The sequence below is a fragment of the Hemitrygon akajei genome, chromosome 11 (genome assembly GCF_048418815.1).
Source record: "Hemitrygon akajei chromosome 11, sHemAka1.3, whole genome shotgun sequence".
In the NCBI taxonomy this organism is placed as follows: Eukaryota; Metazoa; Chordata; class Chondrichthyes; order Myliobatiformes; family Dasyatidae; genus Hemitrygon; species Hemitrygon akajei.
In genome coordinates, this window is record NC_133134.1 from 174,522,004 (window position 1) to 174,545,191 (window position 23,188).

Here is a 23,188-nt window from a genome sequence, read left to right on the forward strand (position 1 = left end):
ATCACGTACTGTTCCAAGAATTGATACTGGGGTACATAACACACAGATTCCCAGTACATCACGTACTGTTCCAAGAATTGATACTGGGGTACATAACACACAGATTCCCAGTACATCACGTACTGTTCCAAGAATTGATACTGGGGTACATAACACACAGATTCCCAGTACATCACGTACTGTTCCAAGAATTGATACTGGGGTACATAACACACAGATTCCCAGTACATCATGTACCATATCAGGTGGTGAAACTGGGGTTCATAACAGTTGAGCCTACTAGGGGATCAGCTATACTGGATTGGGTATCATGTAATGAACAGGAGCCAATTAGGGAGGTTAAGGTAAAATAACCCTTTGGAACCAATGATCACAATATGATTGAGTTCACCTTGAAATTTGATAGGGAAAGTGTAAAGTCTGATGTAGCAGTATTTCAGTGGAGTCAGGGAAATTTCAGTGGTATGAGAGAGGAGTTGACCAAAGTAAACTGGAAGAGGCTGCTGGCAGGGATGTCAGCAGAGCAGCAATGGCGTGTGTTTCTGGGAAAAATGAGGAAGGTGCAGGATGGATGTATTCCAAAAGCAAAGAAATACTCAAGTGGCAAAATAGTATAACTGTGCCTGACAAAGGAAGTCAAAGCTAATGGAAAAAGAAAAGGGAGGGCAGACAACAAAGCAAAACTTAAGTGGGATGATAGAGGATTGGGAAGTTTTTAAAAACCTACAAAAAGCAACTAAAAGAATCATTAGAAGAGAAAAGATGAAATATGAAAACAAGCTAGCAGATAATATCATAGTGGATAGTAAAAGCTTTTTCAAGTATGTTAAAATTAAAAGAGAAATGAGAGTGGATAGAGGACCGCTAGAAAATGAGGCAGGAGAAATAACAACGGGAGACAAGCAGATGGCTGATGAACTAAATGAGTATTTTGCATATCTTCACTGTGGAAGACACTGGCAGTGTGGCAGATGTTGAAAGGTGTGAGTGCAGTTACTATTACAAGGGAGAAGATGGTCAAAAAGCTGAAAGACCTGAAGGCACACAATTCACCTGGACCAGATGAACTGCATGCTAGGGTTTTGAAAGAGGTAGGGTTAGAGATTGTGGTGGCATTAGAAATGATCTTTCAAAAATCATTGGACTCTGGCATGGTGCTGGAGGACTGGAAAATTGCAAATGTCACTCCGCTCTTTAAGAAAGGAGAAAGGCAGCAGAAAGGAAATTATAGACCAGTTAGCCTGACCTCAGTGTTTGGGAAGATGTTGGAGTCAATTGTTAAGGATGAGCTGATGGAGTACTTGGTGATGCAGGACAAGATAGTCCAAAGTCAGCATGGTTTCCTTAAGGGAAAATCCTGCCTGCAGAACCTGTTGGAATTCTTGAGAAGATTACAAGTAGGATAGATAAAGGGGATGCAGTGGATGTTGTATATTTGGACTTTCAGAAGGCCTTTGACAAGGTGCCACACATGAGGCTACTTACCAAGTTTAGAGCCCATGGTATTACAGGAAAGTTACAAATATGGTTAGAGCATTTGCTGATTGGTAGGAGGCAGCGGGTGGAAATAAAAGGATCCTTTTCTGACTGGATGCCAGTGACTAGTGGTGTTCTGCAGGGGTCAGTGTTGGGACCACTTCTTTTTATGCTGTATATCAATGATTTAGATGATGGAATAGATGGCTTTGTTGCCAAGTTACAGATGATACTAAGATTGGTGGAGGGACAAGTAGTGTTGAGGAAACAGGTAGGATGCAGAAGGACTTAGACGAATTAGGAGAATGGGCAAGAAAGTGGCAAATGAAATTCAATGTTGGAAAATGCATGGTCATGCACTTTGGTAGTAGAAATAAATGTGCAGACTAGTTTCTAAGCGAGGAGAAAGTTCCAAAATTTGAGATGCAAAGAGACTTAGGAGTCCTTGTGCAAAACACCTTAAACCTTGAATTGGTGGTGAGGAAGGCAAATTCAATGTTAGCATTCATTTCAAGAGGTCTAGAATACAAGAGCAGGTCTGTGATGCTGAGGCTTTATAAGGCACTGTTGAGGCCTCACCTTGAGTATTGTGAACAGTTTTGAGCCCCTCATATTAAAAAAGATCTGCTGGCATTGGAGAACGTCCATAGGAGGTTCACAAGAATGATTCCAGGAATGAAAAGGTTATCATATGAGGAACGTTTGATTGCACTGGGTCTGTACTCACTGGGATTCAGAAGGATGAGGGGAGATCTCATGAAACCATTCAATTGTTGAAAGGCCTAGACAGAGTAGATATGGAAAGGATGTTTCCCGTGGTGGGGGAGTCTAGGACAAGAGGGCACAACCTCAGGATAGAGGGGTGTCGATACAAAACAGAGATGTGGAGAAGTTTCTTTAGCCAGAGGATGGTGAATTTGTGGAATTTGTTGCCACATGCAGCTGTGGAGGCCAGGTTGTTGGGTGTATTTAAGGCAGAGATTGATAGGTTCTCGATTGGACATGGCATCAAAGGTTATGGGGAGGCCGGAAAATGGGGTTGGGAAGGAGAAAAAAAAGGATCAGCCATGATTGAATGGTGGAGCAGACTCAATAGGCCAAATGGCCTAATTCTGCTCCTATGTCTTATGCTCATATGAAGGCTGTTTCTCAGACTGGAGGCTGATGATTATTGATGGGCTGTAGAGGCTAGTGTTGGGAGTATTGTTATTCGTTACAGGAGGTTCTTGATCAATTAGGGAAGTGGGCCAAAGAATGGAATACAGATAAGTGTGAAGTGATGCATTTTAGAAAATCAGAGCAGTATTATGTGTCTAAGGTATTAGGGAGTGTGATGAGACAGAGGGACCTGGGAGTATGTGAATAGTTTGTTGAAAGCAGCATCACAGATAGGCAGCATGGTGTGGAAGGCACTTAGCATGTTGGCTTTTATCAGTTAGGGCACTGAGTACATGAGTTGGTACATTTAAGTTTAAGTTTAATTATCAATCAGACAAATGTGAATATAGCCAAATGAATCAGCATTCCTCCAGGGCAAGGTGCAAGACACGACAGCACACTGCACTCAACACATAGAACATAGCACAATATAGTGACAGGTTCAGAAAAACTTGGTCACAAAGAAAAAAAATAACACATTACCACAGTCCTGATGAATGGTGTTGGCTCGAAGTGTTGACTGTTCATCTTTTCTTTGTCATGTATATGGATTTCAGCAAGGCTTTTGATAAGGCACCCCATGCAAGGCTTATTGAGAAAGTAAGTAGGGATGGGATCCAAGGTGACATTGCTTTGTAGATCCAGAACTGGCTTGCTCATGGAAGGCAAAGAGTGGTTGTTGACAGGTTGTATTCTGCATGGAGGTTGGTGACCAGTGGTGTGCCTCATGGATCTGTTCTGGGACCCCTACTCTTCGTGATTTTTCTAAATGACCTAGATGAGGAAGTGGCGGGATGGGTTAGTAAATTTGCTGGTGACACAAAGATTGGGGGTGTTGTGGATAGTGTGGAGATCTGTCAGAGGTTACAGTGGGATATTGATAGGATGCAAAACTGAGCTGAGAAGTGGCAGATGGAGTTCAACCTAGATAAGTGTGAAGTGGTTCATTTTGGTAGGTCAAATATGATGGCAGAATATAGTATTAACGGTAAGACTCTTGGCAGTGTGGAAGATCAGAAAGATCTTGGGGTCCAAGTCCATAGGACACTCCAAGCTGCTGCGCAGGCTGATTCTGTGGTTAAGAAAGCATACAGTGTATTGGCCTTCATCAATCGTGGGATTGAGTTTAGGAGCTGAGAAGTAATGTTGCAGCTATATAGGACCCTGGTCAGACCCCACTTGGAGTACTGTGCTCAGTTCTGGTCGCCTCACTACAGGAAGGATGTGGAAATCACAGAAAGGGTGCAGAGGAGATTTACAAGGATGTTGCCTGGATTGGGGAGCATGCCTTATGAGAATACGTTGAGTGAACCATAGAACCATAGAACACTACAGCACAGTACAGGCCCTTCAGCCCTCCATGTTGTGCCGACCCATATAATCCTTAAAAAAATGTACTAAACCCACATTACCCCATAACCCTCCATTTTTCTTTCATTTATGTGCCTGTCCAAGAGGCTCTTAAATACCCCTAATGTTTTAGACTCCACTGCCATCCCTGGCAAGTCATTCCAGGCACTCACAACCCTCTTGTAAAAAACTTACCCCTGATGTCTCCCCTAAACTTCCCTCCCTTAATTTTGTACATATGCCCTCTGGTGTTTGAGTGAACTTGGCCTTTTTTCCTTGGAGTGATGGAGGATGAGAGCTGACCTGATAGAGATGTATAAGATGATGAGAGGCATTGATTGTGTGGATATTCAGAGGCTTTTTCCCAGGGCTGGAATGGCTAGCATGAGAGGGCGCAGTTTTAAGGTACTTGGAAGTAGGTACAGAGGAGATGTCAGGGTTAAGTTTTTTTACACACAGAGTGGTGAATATATGGAATGGGCTGCCGATGACAGTTGTGGAGGCAGATACAATACAGTCTTTTAAGAGACTCCCGGATAGGTACATGGAGCTCAGAAAAATAGAGGGCTATGGATAACCCTAGGTAATTTCTAAGGTAAGGACATGTGTGGCACAGCTTTGTAGGCAGAAGAGCCTGAATTGTGCTGTAGGTTTTCTATGTTTCTGCTTAAGGCTGACAAAACTGCTGAGTTCCTCTAGCATTTTGTTTGTGTTCCTCTGTATTTTCAGCATCTGCACAATCTCTTCATGCTGACTTTGACATTTTATCACTAGTCTCCCAATACCCCAAAACCTTGTCCTTAATAATGGATTCCAACACTTCCCCAACCACCGAGATTAGGCTAGCTGGCCTATAACTTCCTCTCTTTTATCTTCCTCCTTTCTTAAAGAGTAGAGTGATTCCAATTTTCCATTCCTCAGGGACCATGCCCAAATCAAATGATTCTTGCTAAATCATGACCAATGCATCCATTATCTCTTTAGCAAACTCTTTCAGTATTCTGGTCAAGGTGACCTATCCACCTTTGAGTTTGCCAAGCACTTTTTCCTTTGTTATATCAATGGTACTCACGCCTGCTCCCTGACATTCACGGACCTCTGGCATACAGATAATACATTCCACAGTAAAGACTGAAGCAAAGTACTTAAGTTCATCTGCCATTTCCTTGTCCCCATTACTACTATATCAGCATCATTTTCCAGTGGTCCAATATCAACTCTCACCTCCCTTTTACTCTTTAGGTAACTGAAAAAAACTTTTAGTATCCTGTTTTAGATTATCGGCTGGTTTGCCCTCATATTTAATCTTTTCCCTTCTTATAGCTTTTTGTTGGATTTTAAATGCTTCTCAATCATCCAACTTCCCACTCACTTTTGCAACATTATATGCCCTTTTCCTTGTCTTTTATGTAGTCCTTAATTTCCCTTGTCAGGCATGGTTGCCTTGCCCTGCCGTTTGAGAACTTCTGTGGGTCATATTCATCCTGCGCCTTGTGAAATATTCCCAGCAACTTCAGCCATCTTTGCTTGACATCATCACTGCCAGTTTCCCCTCCAATCCACCTGGGTAAGCTCCTCTCTTGTGACTCTGTAATTCCAGTTCTTCCCTTGCAATACTGATACATATGAGTTATGCTTCTCCCTCTCAAATTGCTGTATGAATTAATTTAATTTTAACATCTTTTTTATTAATTATTATTGAAGATTAACAAAAAAAGATACATTAAGTCAATATGTCATTATGTACAATAAAGAATTAAATGAATTCAATCATATTATGATCACTATTTCCCAAGGACTCCTTTGCGTTAAGCTCCCTAATAAGGTCTTAACTTTATTACCCAACACTCAATCTAAGATTGCCTTTCCCCGAGTAGGCTTAAGCACAAGCTGCTGTAAAAGGCCATCTTGTAGGCATTTAACAAATTCGATCTCTCGCACCCTGACACCAACCTGCTTTTCCCAATCCCCTTGCATATTGAAGACCCCAATTACAATTGTGACATTACCCTTATTACATGCCCTTTCCAGCTCCCTTTGCAATCTCAACCCCACATCTTGTCCTATATATGATTCCTATAATGGTTTACTACCATTGCAGTTTCTTAACTCAGCCCACAAAGATTCAACATACTCTGACCCAATGTCTCCTCTTTCTGAAGATGTAATTCTATCTCTTACCAAAAGAGCCACACCACCACTTATGCCTTCATACCTGTCCTTTCGATACAAAGTACATCCTTTGATGTTAAACTCCCAACTATGGCCTCCTTTCAGCCATGACTCGGTGTGCCCACTGACAAAATAATTCATCAAAAAATTTCTGAAGAATTCAAGGTATATTGTTCGTATTTTCTCTCAGCCTCAAACACCTATTCCGGACATCTTTATCTGGATGCTGAGCAACGGGAAGCGTGTGGCAGTTGCTCGTGTCCCTGCACGACAGATTCTTTATTCAGTTGTGGAAGAAGAAAATGGAAAAGACTGTGGGAAAATTCAATCCATCATTATGAAGGTAAGGACACCATCCTCATCACCACAAACACAAGGAAATCTGCAGATGCTGGAAATTCAAGCAACACACACAAAAATTGCTGGTGAATGCAGCAGGCCAGGCAGCATATATAGGAAGAGGTACAGTTGACGTTTCAGGCTGAGACCCTTCGTCAGGACTAACTGAAAGAAGAGACAGTAAGAGATTTGAAAGTGGGAGGGGGAGGGGGAGATCTGAAATGATAGGAGAAGACAGGAGGGGGAGGGATGGAGCTAAGAGCTGGAAAGGTGATTGGCAAAAGGGATACGAGGCTGGAGAAGGGAGAGGATCATGGGACAGGAGGCCTTCCAGGTGAGGTGACATTTCACCTGTGAGTTGGCTAGGGTGATATACTGCGTCCGGTGCTCCCGGTGTGGCCTTTTATATATTGGCGAGACCTGACGCAGTCTGGGAGACCGTTTCGCTGAACACCTACACTCTGTCTGCCAGAGAAAGCAGGATCTTCCAGTGGCCACCTATTTTAATTCCATGTCCCATTCCCATTCTGATATGTCTATCCATGGCCTCCTCTACTGTCAAGATGAAGCCACACTCAGGTTGGAGGAACAACACCTTATATTCCGTCTGGTTAATCTCCAACCTGATGGCATGAACATTGATTTCTCTAACTTTTGTTAATGCCCCCCTCCCCACCCCTTATTTATTTTTTATGATGATTTTTTCCCCCTTTTTCTCTCTTTTTTCTCCCTTTGTCCCTCTCATTATAACTCTTTGCCCATCCTCTGGGCTCCCCTTCCCCTTTCTTTCTCCCTAGGCCACCCGTCCCATGATCCTCTCCCTTCTCCAGCCTTGTATCCCTTTTGCCAATCAACTTTCCAGCTGTTAGCTCCATCCCTCCCCCTCCTGTCTTCTACTATCATTTCAGATCTCCCCTCCCCCACCACTTTTAAATCTCTGACTATCTCTTCTTTCAGTTAGTCCTGACGAAGGTTCTTGGCCTGAAACATCGACTGTACCTCTTCCTATAGATGCTGCCTGGCTGCCGCGTTCACCAGCATTTTTTGTGTGTGTTGCTATCCTCATCACCAGACGGTAGATGGCAATGCTGCCTCAAGAAACAGTGTTTCAGTCAGTTTCCAAAAGAGCCCTGCCACCTGCTGGTCGGTGTTTTCCTGGAGACCATGAGAAATCTGCAAATTGTGCTTGCATCTGCATGAGCAGATAATTCAACAGCTCCTTCATATCACTTCATTTGTGTCAGAGTGTTTGGGTGATGAGGGTACGGGCTTTGGGTCGAGGTTACGGACTTTGGGTCGAGGTTACGGACTTTGGGTCGAGGTTACGGACTTTGGGTCGAGGTTACGGATTTTGGGTCGAGGGTACGAGCTTTGGGTCGAGGGTACGGGCTTTGGGTCGAGGGTACGGGCTTTGGGTGATGAGGGTACGGGCTTCGGGTCGAGGGTACGGGCTTTGGGTCGAGGGTATGGGCTTTGGGTCGAGGGTATGGGCTTTGGGTGATGAGGGTACGGGCTTCGGGTCGAGGGTACGAGCTTTGGGTCGAGGGTATGGGCTTTGGGTCGAGGGTACGGGCTTTGGGTCGAGGGTATGGGCTTTGGGTGATGAGGGTGCGGGCTTTGGGTGATGAGGGTGCGGGCTTTGGGTCGAGGGTATGGGCTTTGGGTGATGAGGGTACGGGCTTTGGGTGATGAGGGTACGGACTTTGGGTCGAGTGTACGAGCTTTGGGTCGAGGGTACGGGCTTTGTGTCGAGGGTACAGGCTTTGGGTGATGAGGGTACGGGCTTTGGGTGATGAGGTTACGGACTTTGGGTCGAGTGTACGAGCTTTGGGTCGAGGGTGCGGGCTTTGGGTGATGAGGGTTCAGGCTTTGGGTGATGAGGTTACGGACTTTGGGTCGAGTGTACGAGCTTTGGGTCGAGGGTGCGGGCTTTGGGTGATGAGGGTTCAGGCTTTGGGTGATGAGGGTGCGGGCTTTGGGTCGAGGGTACGGGCTTTGGGTGATGAGGGTACGGGCTTTGGGTGATGAAGGTACGGGCTTTGGGTGACGAGGGTACGGGCTTTGGGTCGAGGGTACGAGCTTTGGGTGATGAGGGTACGAGCTTTGGGTGATGAGAGTACGGGCTTTGGGTGATGAGGGTGCAGGCTTTGGGTGATGAGGGTACGAGCTTTGGGTGATGAGGGTGCAGGCTTTGGGTGATGAAGGTACGAGCTTTGGGTGATGAGGGTGTGGGCTTTGGGTCGAGGGTACGGGCTTTGGGTGATGAGGTTATGGGCTTTGGGATGAGGGTACGGACTTTGGGTGATGAGGGTGCGGGCTTTGGGTGTTGAGGGTGCGGGCTTTAGGTCAAGGGTACGGGCTTTGGGTGATAAGGGTGCGGGCTTTGGGTGTTGACGGTGCGGGCTTTAGGTCAAGGGTACGGGCTTTGGGTGATGAGGGTGCGGGCTTTAGGTCAAGGGTATGGGCTTTGGGTGATGAGGGTATGGACTTTGGGTCGAGGGTACAGGCTTTGGGTGATGAGGGTGCGGGCTTTAGGTCAAGGGTACGGGCTTTGGGTGATGAGAGTATGGGCTTTGGGTTGAGGTTACGGGCTTTGGGTCAAAGATACGGGCTTTAGGTGATGAGAGTGCAGGCTTTGGGTGATGAGAGTACGGGCTTTGGGTCGAGGATACATGCTTTGGGTGATGAGGTTACGGACTTTGGGTTGAGGGTACGAGCTTTGGGTGATGAGAGTACAGGCTTTGGGTTGAGGGTATGGGTTTTGGGTTGAGGTTACGGGCTTTGGGTGATGAGAGTATGGGCTTTGGGTCAAGGATACGGGCTTTGGGTGATGAGAGTGTAGGCTTTGGGTGATGAGAGTACAGGCTTTGGGTTGAGGGTATGGGTTTTGGGTTGAGGTTACGGGCTTTGGGTGATGAGAGTATGGGCTTTGGGTCAAGGATACGGGCTTTGGGTGATGAGAGTGTAGGCTTTGGGTGATGAGAGTACGGGCTTTGGGTCGAGGATACATGCTTTGGGTGATGAGGGTACGAGCTTTGGGTGATGAGGGTACGGGCTTTGGGTGATGAGAGTGCGGACTTTGGGTCAAGAGTACGAGCTTTGGGTGATGAGGGTACGGACTTTGGGTTGAGGGTATGGGTTTTGGGTTGAGGTTACGGGCTTTGGGTGATGAGGGTATGGGCTTTGGGTCAAGGATACGGGCTTTGGGTGATGAGAGTATGGGCTTTGGGTTGAGGTTACGGGCTTTGGGTCAAAGATACGGGCTTTAGGTGATGAGAGTGCAGGCTTTGGGTGATGAGAGTACGGGCTTTGGGTCAAGGATACATGCTTTGGGTGATGAGGGTACGGGCTTTGGGTGATGAGGGTACGAGCTTTGGGTGATGAGGGTACGGGCTTTGGGTGATGAGAGTGCGGACTTTGGGTCAAGGGTACGGGCTTTGGGTAATGAAGGTATGGGGTTTGGGTCGAGGGTATGGGGTTTGGGTAATGAGGGTGCGAGCTTTGGGTCATGAACGAACCAGCTTTGGGTCATTGGGGTATGGGTTTTGGGTCAGCCGTGGACAGACTTTGGACTTAAATCCTTCGCTTCAACCAAGTCGTATCTAAATGTAGTCCAAAAGATCAGTTGTTCAGAGAAGAATGTGAAAGGTAATAGAAAGGTATTGATAAATGAAACAAATTCCAATTGGTTGAAGTAAGATAATTAAATATATATTTGCGGTGAGGCCTCCCTGTTGACAATTGTTTACAATTTATGTCAGATGTTTCTGTAAATACCATATATTTCCTTCCATTTCAGTGTATCATTCCATTGTAGAGCATAAGACCATAAGATATAGGATCAGAATTAGACCAACTGACCCATTGAGTCTGCTCCGCAGATGATCATAGATGATCCTTCTTTTAATATCCTCCTCAACCCCATTTGCTGGCCTTCTCCTCTTAACCTTTGATGCCATGTCCAATCAAGAACCTATAATTTTCTGCCTTAAATACACCCAACGGCCTGGCCTCCACTGCTGCATGTGGCAATAAATTCTACAAATTCACCACCCTTTGGCAAAAGAAATGTCTCCGCATCTCTGTTTTGAAAGGGCGCCCCTCCATCCTGAGGCTGTGTCCTCTTGTCCTAGACTCTCCCACAATGGGAAACATCCTTTCCACATCTACTCTGTCTAGGCCTTTCAACATACAAGAGGTTTCAATGGGATATCCCCTCATCCTTCTGAATTCCAGCGAGTACAGACCCAGAGCCATCAAAGTTTCCTCATATGATAACCCTATCATTCCTAGAATCATCTTTGTGAACCTCCTCTGGACCCTCTCCAATGCCAGCACATCTTTTCTAAGATGAGGGAACCAAAACTGATCACAATACTCAAGGTGAGGCCTCACCGGTGCCTTATAAATCCTCAGCATCACATCCTTGCTCTTGTATACTAGACCTCTTGAAATGAATGCTAATATGGTATTTCCCTTCCTCACCACTGACTCAACCTGCAAGTTAACCTTTAGAGTGTTCTACACAAGGACTCCCAAGTCTCTCTGCATCTAAGATTCCTGGATTTTCTCCATGTTTAGAAAATAGTCTGCATATTTATTTCTACTACCGAAGTGCATGACCATGCATTTTCCAACATTGTATTTCATTTGCCACTTTCTTGCTCATTCTCCTAATCTGTCTAAATCCTTCTGCATCCTACCCATTTCCTCAACACTACTTGCCCCTCCACCAATCTTCATATCATCTGCAAACTTGGCACCAAAACCATCTGTTCCATCATCTAAATCATTTTTATACAGCATAAGAAGAAGTGGTCCCAACACTGACCCCTGCAGAACACCACTAGTCACTGGCAGTCAACCAGAAAAGGATCCAGTTATTCCCACTCACTGCTTCCTGCCAATCAGCCAATGCTCTAACCATGTTAGTAACTTTTCTGTAATACCATGGGCTCTTAACTTGGCACCTTATCAAAGGCCTCCTGAACGTCCAAATATACAACATCCTTCCTCCTTTCTTAAAGAGTGGAATAACATTTGCAATTTTCCAGTCCTTTGGCACCATGCCAGAGTCATAGAAACATAGAAAACATACAGCACAATTCAGGCCCTTCGGCCCATAAAACTGTGCCTAGAACTACCTAGGCTTTACCCATAGCCCGCTATATTTCTAAGCTCCATGTTCCCATCCAGGAGTCTCTTAAAAGACCCTATCGTTTCCACCTCCAGCACCATTGCCTCCAGCCCATTCCACATACTCACCACTCTCTGTGTCAAAATCCTTACCCCTGACATCTCCTCTGTACCTACTTTCAAGCATCTTAAAACTATGCCCTCTTGTGCTAGCCATTTCAGCCCTGGGGAAAAGCCTCTGACTATCCATATGATCAATGCCTCTCATTATCTTGTACACCTCTATCAGGTCACCTCTCATCCTCTGTTGCTCCAAGGAGAAAAGGCCGAGTTCACTCAACCTATTCTCACAAGGCATGCTCCCCAATCCAGGCAACATCCTTGGAAATCTCCTCTGCACCCTTTCTATGGTTTCCACGTTCTTCCTGTAGTGAGGCGACCAGAACTGAGCACAGTACTCCAAGTGGGGTCTGACCAGGGTCCTATATAGCTGCAACATTACCTCTTGGCTCTTAAACTCAATCCCATGATTGATGTAGGCCAATGCACCGTATGCCTTCTTAACCACAGAATCAACCTGCGCAGCAGCTTTGAGTGTCCTATGGACTCGGACCCCAAGATCCCTCTGATTCTCCACACTGCCAAGAGCCTTACCATTAATGCTATATTCTGCCAGCATATCTAACCTACCAAAATGAAGCACCTCACATTAATCTGGGTTGAACTCCATCTGCCACTTCTCAGCCCAGTTTTGCATTTTATTAAATCCTACTGTAACCTCTGACAGCCCTCCACACTATCCACAACACCCCCAGCCTTAATGTCATCAGCAAATTTACTAACCCATCCCTCCACTTCCTCATCCAGGTCATGTATAAAAATCAGAAGTGCAAGGGTCTCAGAAAAGATCCCTGAGGCACACCACTGGTCACTGACCTCCATGCAGAATATGACCCGTCTACAACCACTCTTTGCCTTCTGTGGGCAAGCCAATTCTGGATCCACAAAGCAATTTCCCCTTGGATCCCATGCCTTCTTACTTTCTCAGTAAGCCTGGCATGGGTTACCTTATCAAATGCCTTGCTAAAATCTATATACACTACATCTACTGCTCTACCTTCATCAATGTGTTTAGTCACATCCTCAAAAAATCCAATCAGGCTCGTAAGGCACAACCTGCCTTTGACAAAGCCATGCTGACTATTCCTAATCATATGAACGTTTGGAGAGGCATAATAAATCTTGCTTCTGAGGAACTTCTCCATTAACTTACCAACCACTGAAGTAAGGGTTCCTGGGCTATCCCTATTCCTTTTTTTGAATAAAGGAACAACATCCGCAACCATCCAATCCTCTGGAACCTCTCCCATCCCCATTGATGATGCAAAGATCATTGCCAGAGGCTCAGCAATCTCCTCCCTTGCTTCCCACAGTAGCCTGGGGTACATCTCATCCAATCCCAGAGACTTATCCAACTTGATGCTTTCCAAAAGCTCCAGTACATCCCCTTCCTTAATATCTACATTCTCAAGCTTTTCAGTCTACTGCAAGTCATCCTTAATATCGCCAAGATCCTTTTCTGAATACTGAAGCGAAGTGTTCATTAAGTATCTTTGCTATTTCCTCCAGTTCCATACACACTTTTCCACTGTCACACTTGATTGGTCCTATTCTCTCACATCTTATCCTCTTGTTCTTCACGTACTTGTAGAATGCCTTGGACATTTTCATTAATTCTGTCTGCCAATGCCTTCTCATGGCTCCTTCTGGCTCTCCTAATTTCATTCTTAAGCTCCTTTCTGCTAGCCTTATAATCTTCTAATTCCTATCATTACCTAGTTTTTTGAACCTCTCATAGGCGCTTCTTTTCTTCTTGACTAGATTTACAACAGCCTTTGTACACCACGGATCTTGCTTTCCATGTCTCATTGGAACGTACCTACTCAGAACCCCATGCAGGTATCCCCTGAACATTTAACCATATATAACCATATAACAATCACAGCACGGAAACAGGCCATCTCGGCCCTCCTAGTCTGTGCCGAACTCTTAATCTCACCTAGTCCCACCTACCCGCACTCAGCCCATAACCCTCCACTCCTTTCCTGTCCATATACCTATCCAATTTTACCTTAAATGACACAACTGAACTGGCCTCTACTACTTCTACAGGAAGCTCATTCCACACAGCTATCACTCTCTGAGTAAAGAAATACCCCCTCGTGTTTCCCTTAAACTTTTGCCCCCTAACTCTCAAATCATGTCCTCTCGTTTGAATCTCCCCTACTCTCAATGGAAACAGCCTATTCACGTCAACTCTATCTATCCCTCTCAAAATTTTAAATACCTCGATCAAATCCCCCCTCAACCTTCTACGCTCCAATGAATAGAGACCTAACTTGTTCAACCTTTCTCTGTAACTTAAGTGCTGAAACCCAGGTAACATCCTAGTAAATCGTCTCTGCACTCTCTCTAATTTATTGATATCTTTCCTATAATTCAGTGACCAGAACTGTACACAATATTCCAAATTTGGCCTTACCAATGCCTTGTACAATTTTAACATTACATCCCAACTTCTGTACTCAATGCTCTGATTTATAAAGGCCAGCGTTCCAAAAGCCTTCTTCACCACCCTATCTACATGAGACTCCACCTTCAGGGAACTATGCACTGTTATTCCTAGATCTCTCTGTTCCACTGCATTCCTCAATGCCCTACCATTTACCCTGTATGTTCTATTTGGATTATTCCTGCCAAAATGTAGAACCTCACACTTCTCAGCATTAAACTCCATCTGCCAAAGTTCAGCCCATTCTTCTAACCGGCATAAATCTCCCTGCAAGCTTTGAAAACCCACCTCATTATCCACAACACCTCCTACCTTAGTATCATCGGCATACTTACTAATCCAATTTACCACCCCATCATCCAGATCATTTATGTATATTACAAACAACATTGGGCCCAAAACAGATCCCTGAGGCACCCCGCTAGTCACCGGCCTCCATCCCGATAAACAATTATCCACCACTACTCTCTGGCATCTCCCATCTAGCCACTGTTGAATCCATTTTATTACTCCAGCATTAATACCTAATGACTGAACCTTCTTAACTAACCTTCCATGTGGAACTTTGTCAAAGGCCTTGCTGAAGTCCATATAGACTACATCCACTGCCTTACCCTCGTCAACATTCCTCGTAACTTCTTCAAAAAATTCAATAAGATTTGTCAAACATGACCTTCCACGCACAAATCCATGCTGGCTACTCCTAATCAGATCCTGTCTATCCAGATAATTATAATTACTATCTCTAAGAATACTTTCCATTAATTTACCCACCACTGATGTCAAACTGACAGGTCTATAATTGTTAGGCTTACTTCTAGAACCCTTTTTAAACAATGGAACCACATGAGCAATACGCCAATCCTCCGGCACAATCCCCGTTTCTAATGACATCTGAAAGATCTCCGTCAGAGCTCCTGCTATCTCTACACAAACTTCCCTCAAGGTCCTGGGGAATATCCTGTCAGGACCCGGAGATTTATCCACTTTTAAATTTCTTAAAAGCAGCAGTACTTCCACCTCTTTAATTGTCATAGGTTCCATAACTTCCTTACTTGTTTCCCACACCTTACACAATTCAATATCCTTCTCCTTAGTGAAGAAATCATTCAAAATCTCTCCCATCTCCCTCGGCTCCACACATAGCTGACCACCCTGATTCTCTAAGGGACCAATTTTATCCCTCACTATCCTAAGAAATATTGCCATATTTCTTCCATACATTTCCCTAAGAACATCTGTTTCCAGTTTATGCTTCCAAGTTCCTGCCCGATAGCCTCATATTTCCCGTCCGATAGCCTCATATTTCCCCTTACTCCAATTAAATGTTTCCCTAACTTGTCTGTTCCTATCCCTCTTCAATATTATGGTAAATCCAATGATTTTTGAAAAATCATTTCTAATGCCACTGCAATCTCTAATGCTACCTCTTTCAGAACCCTAGGGTGCAGTTTCTCTGGTCCAGGTGAGTATGTAACTTCAGGTCTTTCAGCTTTTTGAGCATCTTCTCTGTGATAATAGTAACTGCAACCACTTATCTTCCTTCACACTCTACGACATCAGGCATAGTGCTGGTGTCTTCTACAGTGAAGACTGACTCAAAATACTCATTTAGTTTATCAGCCATCTCCTTGTCTCCCGTTATTATTTCTCCTGCCTCATTTTCTAGCAGTCCTGTATCCACTCTTATTTCTCTTTTATTTTTAACATACTTGAAAAAAATTTTGCTATCCACTTTGATATTATTTGCTGGCTTGCTTTCATATTTCATCTTTTCCCTTCTAATGATTTTTCTAGTTGTTCTCTGTAGGTTTTTAAAAACGTCCCAAACTTCTATCTTCCCACTAATTTTTGCTTTGCTGTATGCCCGTTCTTTTGCTTTTGCAATAGCCTTGACTTTCTTTGTCAGCCATGGTTGTACTATTTTAGCTTTTGAGTATTCATTTTTGGAATACACATGTCCTGCCTCTCCCTTATTTTTCTCAGAAACGCACACCATTGCTGCTCTGCTGACATCCCTGCCAGCAGCTCCATCCAGTTTACTTTGGCCAACTCCTCTCTCGTACCACTGAAATTTCCCTTACTCCACTGAAATTCTGGTACATCAGACTTACTCCCTATCAAATTTCAAGTTAAACACAATCATATTGTAATCACTGGTTCCTAAGGGTTATTTAACCTTCAGCCCTCTAATCACCTCCAGTTCGTTACATAACACCCAATCCAGAATAGCTGATCCCCTAGTAGGCTCAAACTGCTCTAAAAAGCCATCTCTTAGACATTCAACTCACTCTCTTGAGATCCATTACCAACCTGATTTTCCCAATCGACCTGCATGTTAAAATCTCCCATAACTACCATAACATTGACCTTTTGAGTCGCCTTTTCTATTTCCTGTTGTAACCTGTGGTCCACCTCCCAGCCACTGTTGGGAGGCCTGTATATAACTGCCATCAACGTCCTTTTACCCTTGCAGTTTCTTAACTCAACCCACAAGGATTCAACATCTTATGATCCTATGCCATATCTTTCTACTGATTTGATGCCATTCTTTACCAATAGAGCCACACCTCCCCCTCTGCCTATCTTTCTATCCCTCTGATACAATGTGTAACCTTGGACATTCAGTTCCCAACTACAACCATCCTTCACCCACGGTTCAGTGATGGCCTCAACATCATACCTGATAATCTGTAATAATGCAGCAAGATCATCCACCTTATTTCTTATACTATGTGCATTTAGATACAACACATTGAGTAACGTATTTGCTATCATTTCTGATTCTGCATTCCTAATGATTTGATACTCAGCCTGTTGGCTGTGACTAAGTCCCATCACCTGCCTGCCCTTCCTGACAATCTGACTGCACGTTATCTTTACTTTTTTACTATTCCTCCTTCTGAGTCCCTTCACTCCAGTTCCCACCTCCACTGCCAAGTTAGTTTAAACCCTCCCCAACAGCTCTAATACACCTGCCTACAAAAATATTGGTCTCTCTTGGGTTCAGGTGCAACCCATCACTTTTGAACAGGTCATACCTCTCCCAGAAGAGACCCAGTTATCCAAGAACCTGAAGCCCTGTCCCCTGCACCAACTTCTCAGCCATGCATTTATCTGCTAAGTCATCCTGTTTCTGCTCTCACTGGTGAATGGCACAGGCAGAAATCCAGAGATTACTACCTGGGAGGTCATGCTTCTCAGCTTTCTACCTAGCTCTTTAAATTCTCTTTTCAGGACCTCTTTGCTTTTCCTTCCTATATCATTGGTACCAACATGTACCAAGGCATCTGGCTGCTCCCCCTCCCTCTCCAAAATGTTGTGGATATGATCTGTGACATCCCTGACCCTGGCACCTGGAAGGCAACATACCATCCAGGTGTCCCGTTCACAACCACATAATCTCCTATCTGTTCCCCTCACTATCGAGTCCCCTATCACTAACGCTCCCTTCTTCTCTCGCTTTCCATTTAGCACCACGGACCCATGCTTAGTGCCTGTCACCCGGTCGCATGTTATTCTCCCAGGAGGTCATCCCTGACAAAAGTTTCCAAAGTGGTGTATGTATTTTTGAGCAGAATGGCCACAGGGGAGCTCTGAGTTAACTGCCTACTCACACTTCCATTTCTCCTGATAGTCATCCAACTACTTGCCTCCTGCCACTTCGGGGTGACTACTTCCCTGTAACTCTAATTGATTACCTCCTCATTCTCCCATACAAGCCGAAGGTCATCCAGGTGCTGCTCCAGATCCCTAACACGGTCTTCAAGGAGCTGCAGCTGGATGCACTTCACGCAGATGTAGTTCCCTGGGAGACTTGGTCTCCCAGTTCTCCGACATTTGGCACGAAAACACACCATAGCTATTTAAGTGGTTCAGTAAGAGAAGGACGAAAGATAAAAGGGAAACCTTAACAGATGCTTTACACAGAGCCAAAACCTCTTTTGAGCCAAAGCCTGTCACTTCTACTCTCGCAGCTGGCCTACTCTTGATAGTGCCCCCCCCCCCACCCCCCAACTTATCCCTCCTGTACTTTTATTTAGTTTGCAGAGCTCTGTTGATGCCACTGACAGGCCACATACAATGGACAAATGCTGTGTCGAAGCTCCCTTTTTAAATAACCACCGCTGACCTGTGAGAAATCCCTCTTGGTAGAGCTCTGTTGACACTGCTGATAGGCTATATTCAATGGACAAATGCTCTCAAAGCTCCCTTTTTAATAACTGCCACCGACCTGTGAGAAATCCCTCTGGCAGAGCTGTGCACAGTGTTCAGCTATATTTTGCACATTTTTTGGACATGATTCGATGCGTATGGCTTGAAATGTTTAGTTTTGGTTCAGTTTGTTTTCTTTTAATTTAATATTTGATAAGCTGGTTTAAAAAAGTCAGTTGATACGCATTGACCTTTAGTTTCCACAGTTATTATGCGTTGAGAATATTATGGAGCAACGTTGCTGTCGAGAGTGAATTGTATACTTGCACATTGATCATTAAATATTGATTATTATCATTTGGATGTAAGGTGATCAGAACTCAACTAGATCACCATGACTCTTGGGGCCTTTAATGGAGAGTAGTGTCTATGAGTTCACTGGTCATGCTTGCAGTGCATCACAAATCACTTTTCAGAAGCCTCTGTCTAGTACTTGCTTTAGAGCGGAGGTGCATGTGACTGAGTTCTTACTGCAAGAGTTCTATTGTAAAACAGCTCAGCATCAGGTCTATCGACTTGATTTAGGCTGATCAATGATTATACCACTGTCCAAAAAGGCTCCAGAGCAACTTCCTCCCTTTCCTTGTGTTTCATTCTTATTTCTGTTACGCTTTCTCTTTGTCATCATCATTACTTCTGAAGTTGAAACTGGAGTTTTTAATCTTGTATGTAAAGCATGGTATAAGTGTTCAAAAAGCCAATGAGTGACTTTCTATTCACTGGAGAAATAACAAACCTCACTATGTACAGAATGAGTTAGATTCTCCATCCATTATTTCTGTGGTTTAGCTGCACACACTATTTTAGAACATAGAACATAGAATAGTACAGCACATTACAGGCCCTTCGGCCCACAATGTTCTGCCGACCCTCAAACCCTGCCTCCCATATAACCCCCCACTCTAAATTCCTCCATATACCTGTCTAGTAGTCTCTTAAACTTCACTAGTGTATCTGCCTCCACCACTGACTCAGGCAGTGCATTCCACGCACGAACCACTCTCTGAGTGAAAAACCTTCCTCTAATATCCCCCTTGAACTTCCCTCCCCTTACCTTAAAGCCATGTCCTCTTGTACTGGTGCCCTGGGGAAGAGGCGCTGGCTATCCACTCTGTCTATTCCTCTTAATATCTTGTACACCTCTATCATGTCTCCTCTCATCCTCCTTCTCTCCAAAGAGTTAAGCCCTAGCTCCCTTAATCTCTGATCATAATCCATACTCTCTAAACCAGGCAGCATCCTGGTAAATCTCCTCTGTACCCTTTCCAATGCTTCCACATCCTTCCTATACTGAGGCGACCAGAACTGGACACAGTGCTCCAATTGTGGCCTAACTAGAGTTTTATAGAGGTGCATCATTACATCACGTCTCTTAAACTCTATCCCTCGACTTATGAAAGCTAGCATCCCATAAGCTTTCTTAACTACCCTATCTACCTGTGAGGCAAACTTTCAGGGATCTGTGGGACATGTACCCCCAGATCCCTTTGCTCCTCCACACTACCAAGTATCCTGCCATTTACTTTGTACTTTGCCTTGGAGTTTGTCCTTCCAAAGTGTACCACCTCACACTTCTCTGGGTTGAACTCCATCTGCCACTTCTCAGCCCACTTCTGCATCCTATCAATATCTCTCTGCAATCTTTGACAATTCCTCTACACTATCTACAACACCATCAACCTTTGTGTCGTCTGCAAACTTACCAACCCACCCTTCTACTCCCCACATCCAGGTCGTTAATAAAAATCACGAAAAGTAGAGGTCCCAGAACAGATCCTTGTGGACACCACTAGCCACAACCCTCCAATCTGAATGTACTCGCTCCACCATGACCCTCTGCCTTTTGCAGGCAAGCCAATTCTGAATCCATCTGGCCAAACTTCCCTGGATCCCATGCCTTCTGACTTTCTGAATAAGCCTACTGTGTGGAACCTTGTCAAATGCCTTACTAAAATCCATGTAAATCACATCCACTGCATTACCCTCATCTATATGCCTGGTCACCTCCTCTAAGAACTCTACCAGGCTTGTTAGGCACGATCTGCCCTTCACAAAGCCATGCTGACTGTCCCTGATCAGACCATGATTCTCTAAATGCCCATAGATTCTATCTCTAAGAATCTTTTCCAGCAGCTTTCCCACCACAGACGTAAGGCTCACTGGTCTATAATTACCTGGACTATCCCTACTACCTTTTTTGAACAAAGGGACAACATTCGCCTCCCTCCAATCCTCCGGTACCATTCCCGTGGACAAACGAGGACATAAAGATCCTAGCCAGAGGTTCAGCAATCTCTTGCCTTGCCTCGTGGAGCAGCCTGAGGAATATTCCATCAGGCCCCGGGAACTTATCCGTACTAATGTATTTTAACAAATTCAACACCTCATGCTGAAGAACATCAACCTGACTCATATTGTCCTCACCGTCATCAAGTTCCCTCTCAGTGGTGAATACCGAAGAGAAGTATTCATTGAGGACCTCGCTTACTTCCACAGCCTCCAGGCACATCTTCCCACTTTTATCTCTAATCGGTCTTACCTTCACTCCTGTCGTCCTTTTGTTCTTCACATAATTGAAGGATGCCTTGGGGTTTTCCTTTACCCTACTCACCAAGGCCTTCTCGTGCCCCCTTCTTGCTCTTCTCAGCCCCTTCTTAAGCTCCTTTCTTGCTACCCTATATTCCTCAATAGACCCATCTGATCCTTGCTTCCTAAACTTCATGTATGCTGCCTTCTTCCACCTGACTAGATTTTCCACTTCACTTGTCACTCATGGTTCCTTCACCCTACCATTCTTTATCTTCCTCACTGGGACAAATTTATCCCTAACATCCTGCAAGAGATCCTTAAACATCATCCACATGTCCATATTACATTTCCCTGCAAAAACATCATCCCAATTCACACCAGCAAGTTCTAGCCTTATAGCCTCATAATTTGCCCTTCCCCAATTAAAAATTTTCCTGTCCTCTCTGATTCTATCCTTTTCCATGATAATGCTAAAGGTCAGGGAGCAGTGCCCATTGCTTCAGGCCCATTCCCATTTTAAGCTTTCATTTGTTATTTTGGCATCCTGACCAATGCATCCCACAGACAAAGGAGATTGATTATCAGTCTGCATATGAAATCTTACTGATGATCTTTTCCTGACACCCCCTGTAATTTCTGTTTTATTTTAGAGTGTCACATGTACAGAATTTTGCTTTAAGTTTAATAATAATGATTGATAACATCAAAATAAAGTATTCTCTGACAGATAAATGTTCTGTTGTTATTAACCAGGCACCAGGTGCGCCTATTGGGGAGATTTTTGCTAAACTGGAGATTTACATGTGGTTTGGGAGTCACAAAATCAACTAAAAGCATCATGAACCGTCTGCCCAAGGAATATTTACCAGTCTATGATGAAGAGGCAAGAAAAGAGAGCCCACGGATGCTGCCACCTCTCAAGCTCAACAGTGACTGTGAGCTACAGTACAAAATGCTGAAGGAATGCTATTGTGCCTGGACAAGGTGGAAGGAGTGGGTGGTGGTGTTGGGTGCAGATGTTTAAAGTTGGCAACATAGGAGTGACTGTTCATGTTACACATGTAGGCCTAGATATCGTCCACTGCGGACAAGCTGAGCAGGATCTCACCTGCTGTGCACATGTTATAAGAGTTTAGTAGAAAGGAAACTGTTACATTTTGTATTCAAATAGCTGTTTAATGGATTGTCCTTCAAATCGCCAAATCGCCACTCATGTGCTGAAGCCTTACTGTCATATTAACTGAGAAAATTGTAAGCTTAGTTATTTGGGCATATATCTCTTTTGTATCACAGACAGGGACTTCCATCTGCTGCTGTGAATTGAGGAGTTGTAGATTCATAGAGTCTATGACTCTACAGATTTGTAGTTCCCTTTGGCTGTATAATTATCTGACTACATCAAAACCCAAGCTCACTGCGTCAGAGATGCCTCCCACCACCAAGGAAGTCATGGTTGGCCTTTATTACAAAGGGAATTGAGTACAAGAGCAAGGAAATCCTCTTGCATTTGTACAGGGCCCTGGTGAGGCCACACCTGGAGTATTGTGTACAGTTTTGGTCTCCAGGGTTAAGAAAGGACATCCTGGCTGTAGAGGAAGTGCAGCATAGATTCACAAGGTTAATTCCTGGGATGTCCGGACTGTCTTACGCAGAGAGGTTAGAGAGACTGGGCTTGTACACGCTGGAATTAAGGAGATTGAGAGGGGATCTGATTGCAACATATAAGATTATTAAGGGATTGGACAAGATAGAGGCAGGAAATATGTTCCAGATGCTGGGAGAGTCCAGTACCAGAGGGCATGGTTTGAGAATAAGGGGTAGGTCATTTAGGACAGAGTTAAGGAAAAACTTCTTCTCCCAGAGAGTTGTGGGGGTGTGGAATGCACTGCCTCGGAAGGCAGTGGAGGCCAATTCTCTGGATGCTTTCAAGAAGGAGCTAGATAGGTATCTTATGGATAGGGGACTCAAGGGATATGGGGACAAGGCAGGAACCGGGTATTGATAGTAGATGATCAGCCATGATCTCAGAATGGCGGTGCAGGCTCGAAGGGCCGAATGGTCTACTTCTGCACCTATTGTCTATTGTCTATAATGGTGCAGCCTCCCTGCACCTTTGCTGGTTGGAATGGGCTTACTGTAGAATGGGAGCAGCCTTGTTGCACCTTTGCCATTTGCAATGGGCTTTGCCAATTGGAATAAGCTCACTGTTACTGTAGATTTGTCTGTGATCCCCTTTAATTC

General features: G+C 44.5%; 1 protein-coding gene across 1 annotated transcript in view; it reads left to right on the forward strand.

Annotated features, from left to right (window-relative positions):
* Positions 1-23,188, forward strand: part of fer1l4 (fer-1 like family member 4) — a 477,640-nt gene that overhangs the window by 262,893 nt on the left and 191,559 nt on the right. The window contains 3 exon segments of the mRNA XM_073062298.1: positions 6,347-6,499; positions 21,701-21,754; positions 21,756-21,882. Coding sequence (XP_072918399.1) covers positions 6,347-6,499; positions 21,701-21,754; positions 21,756-21,882 — 334 coding nt within the window.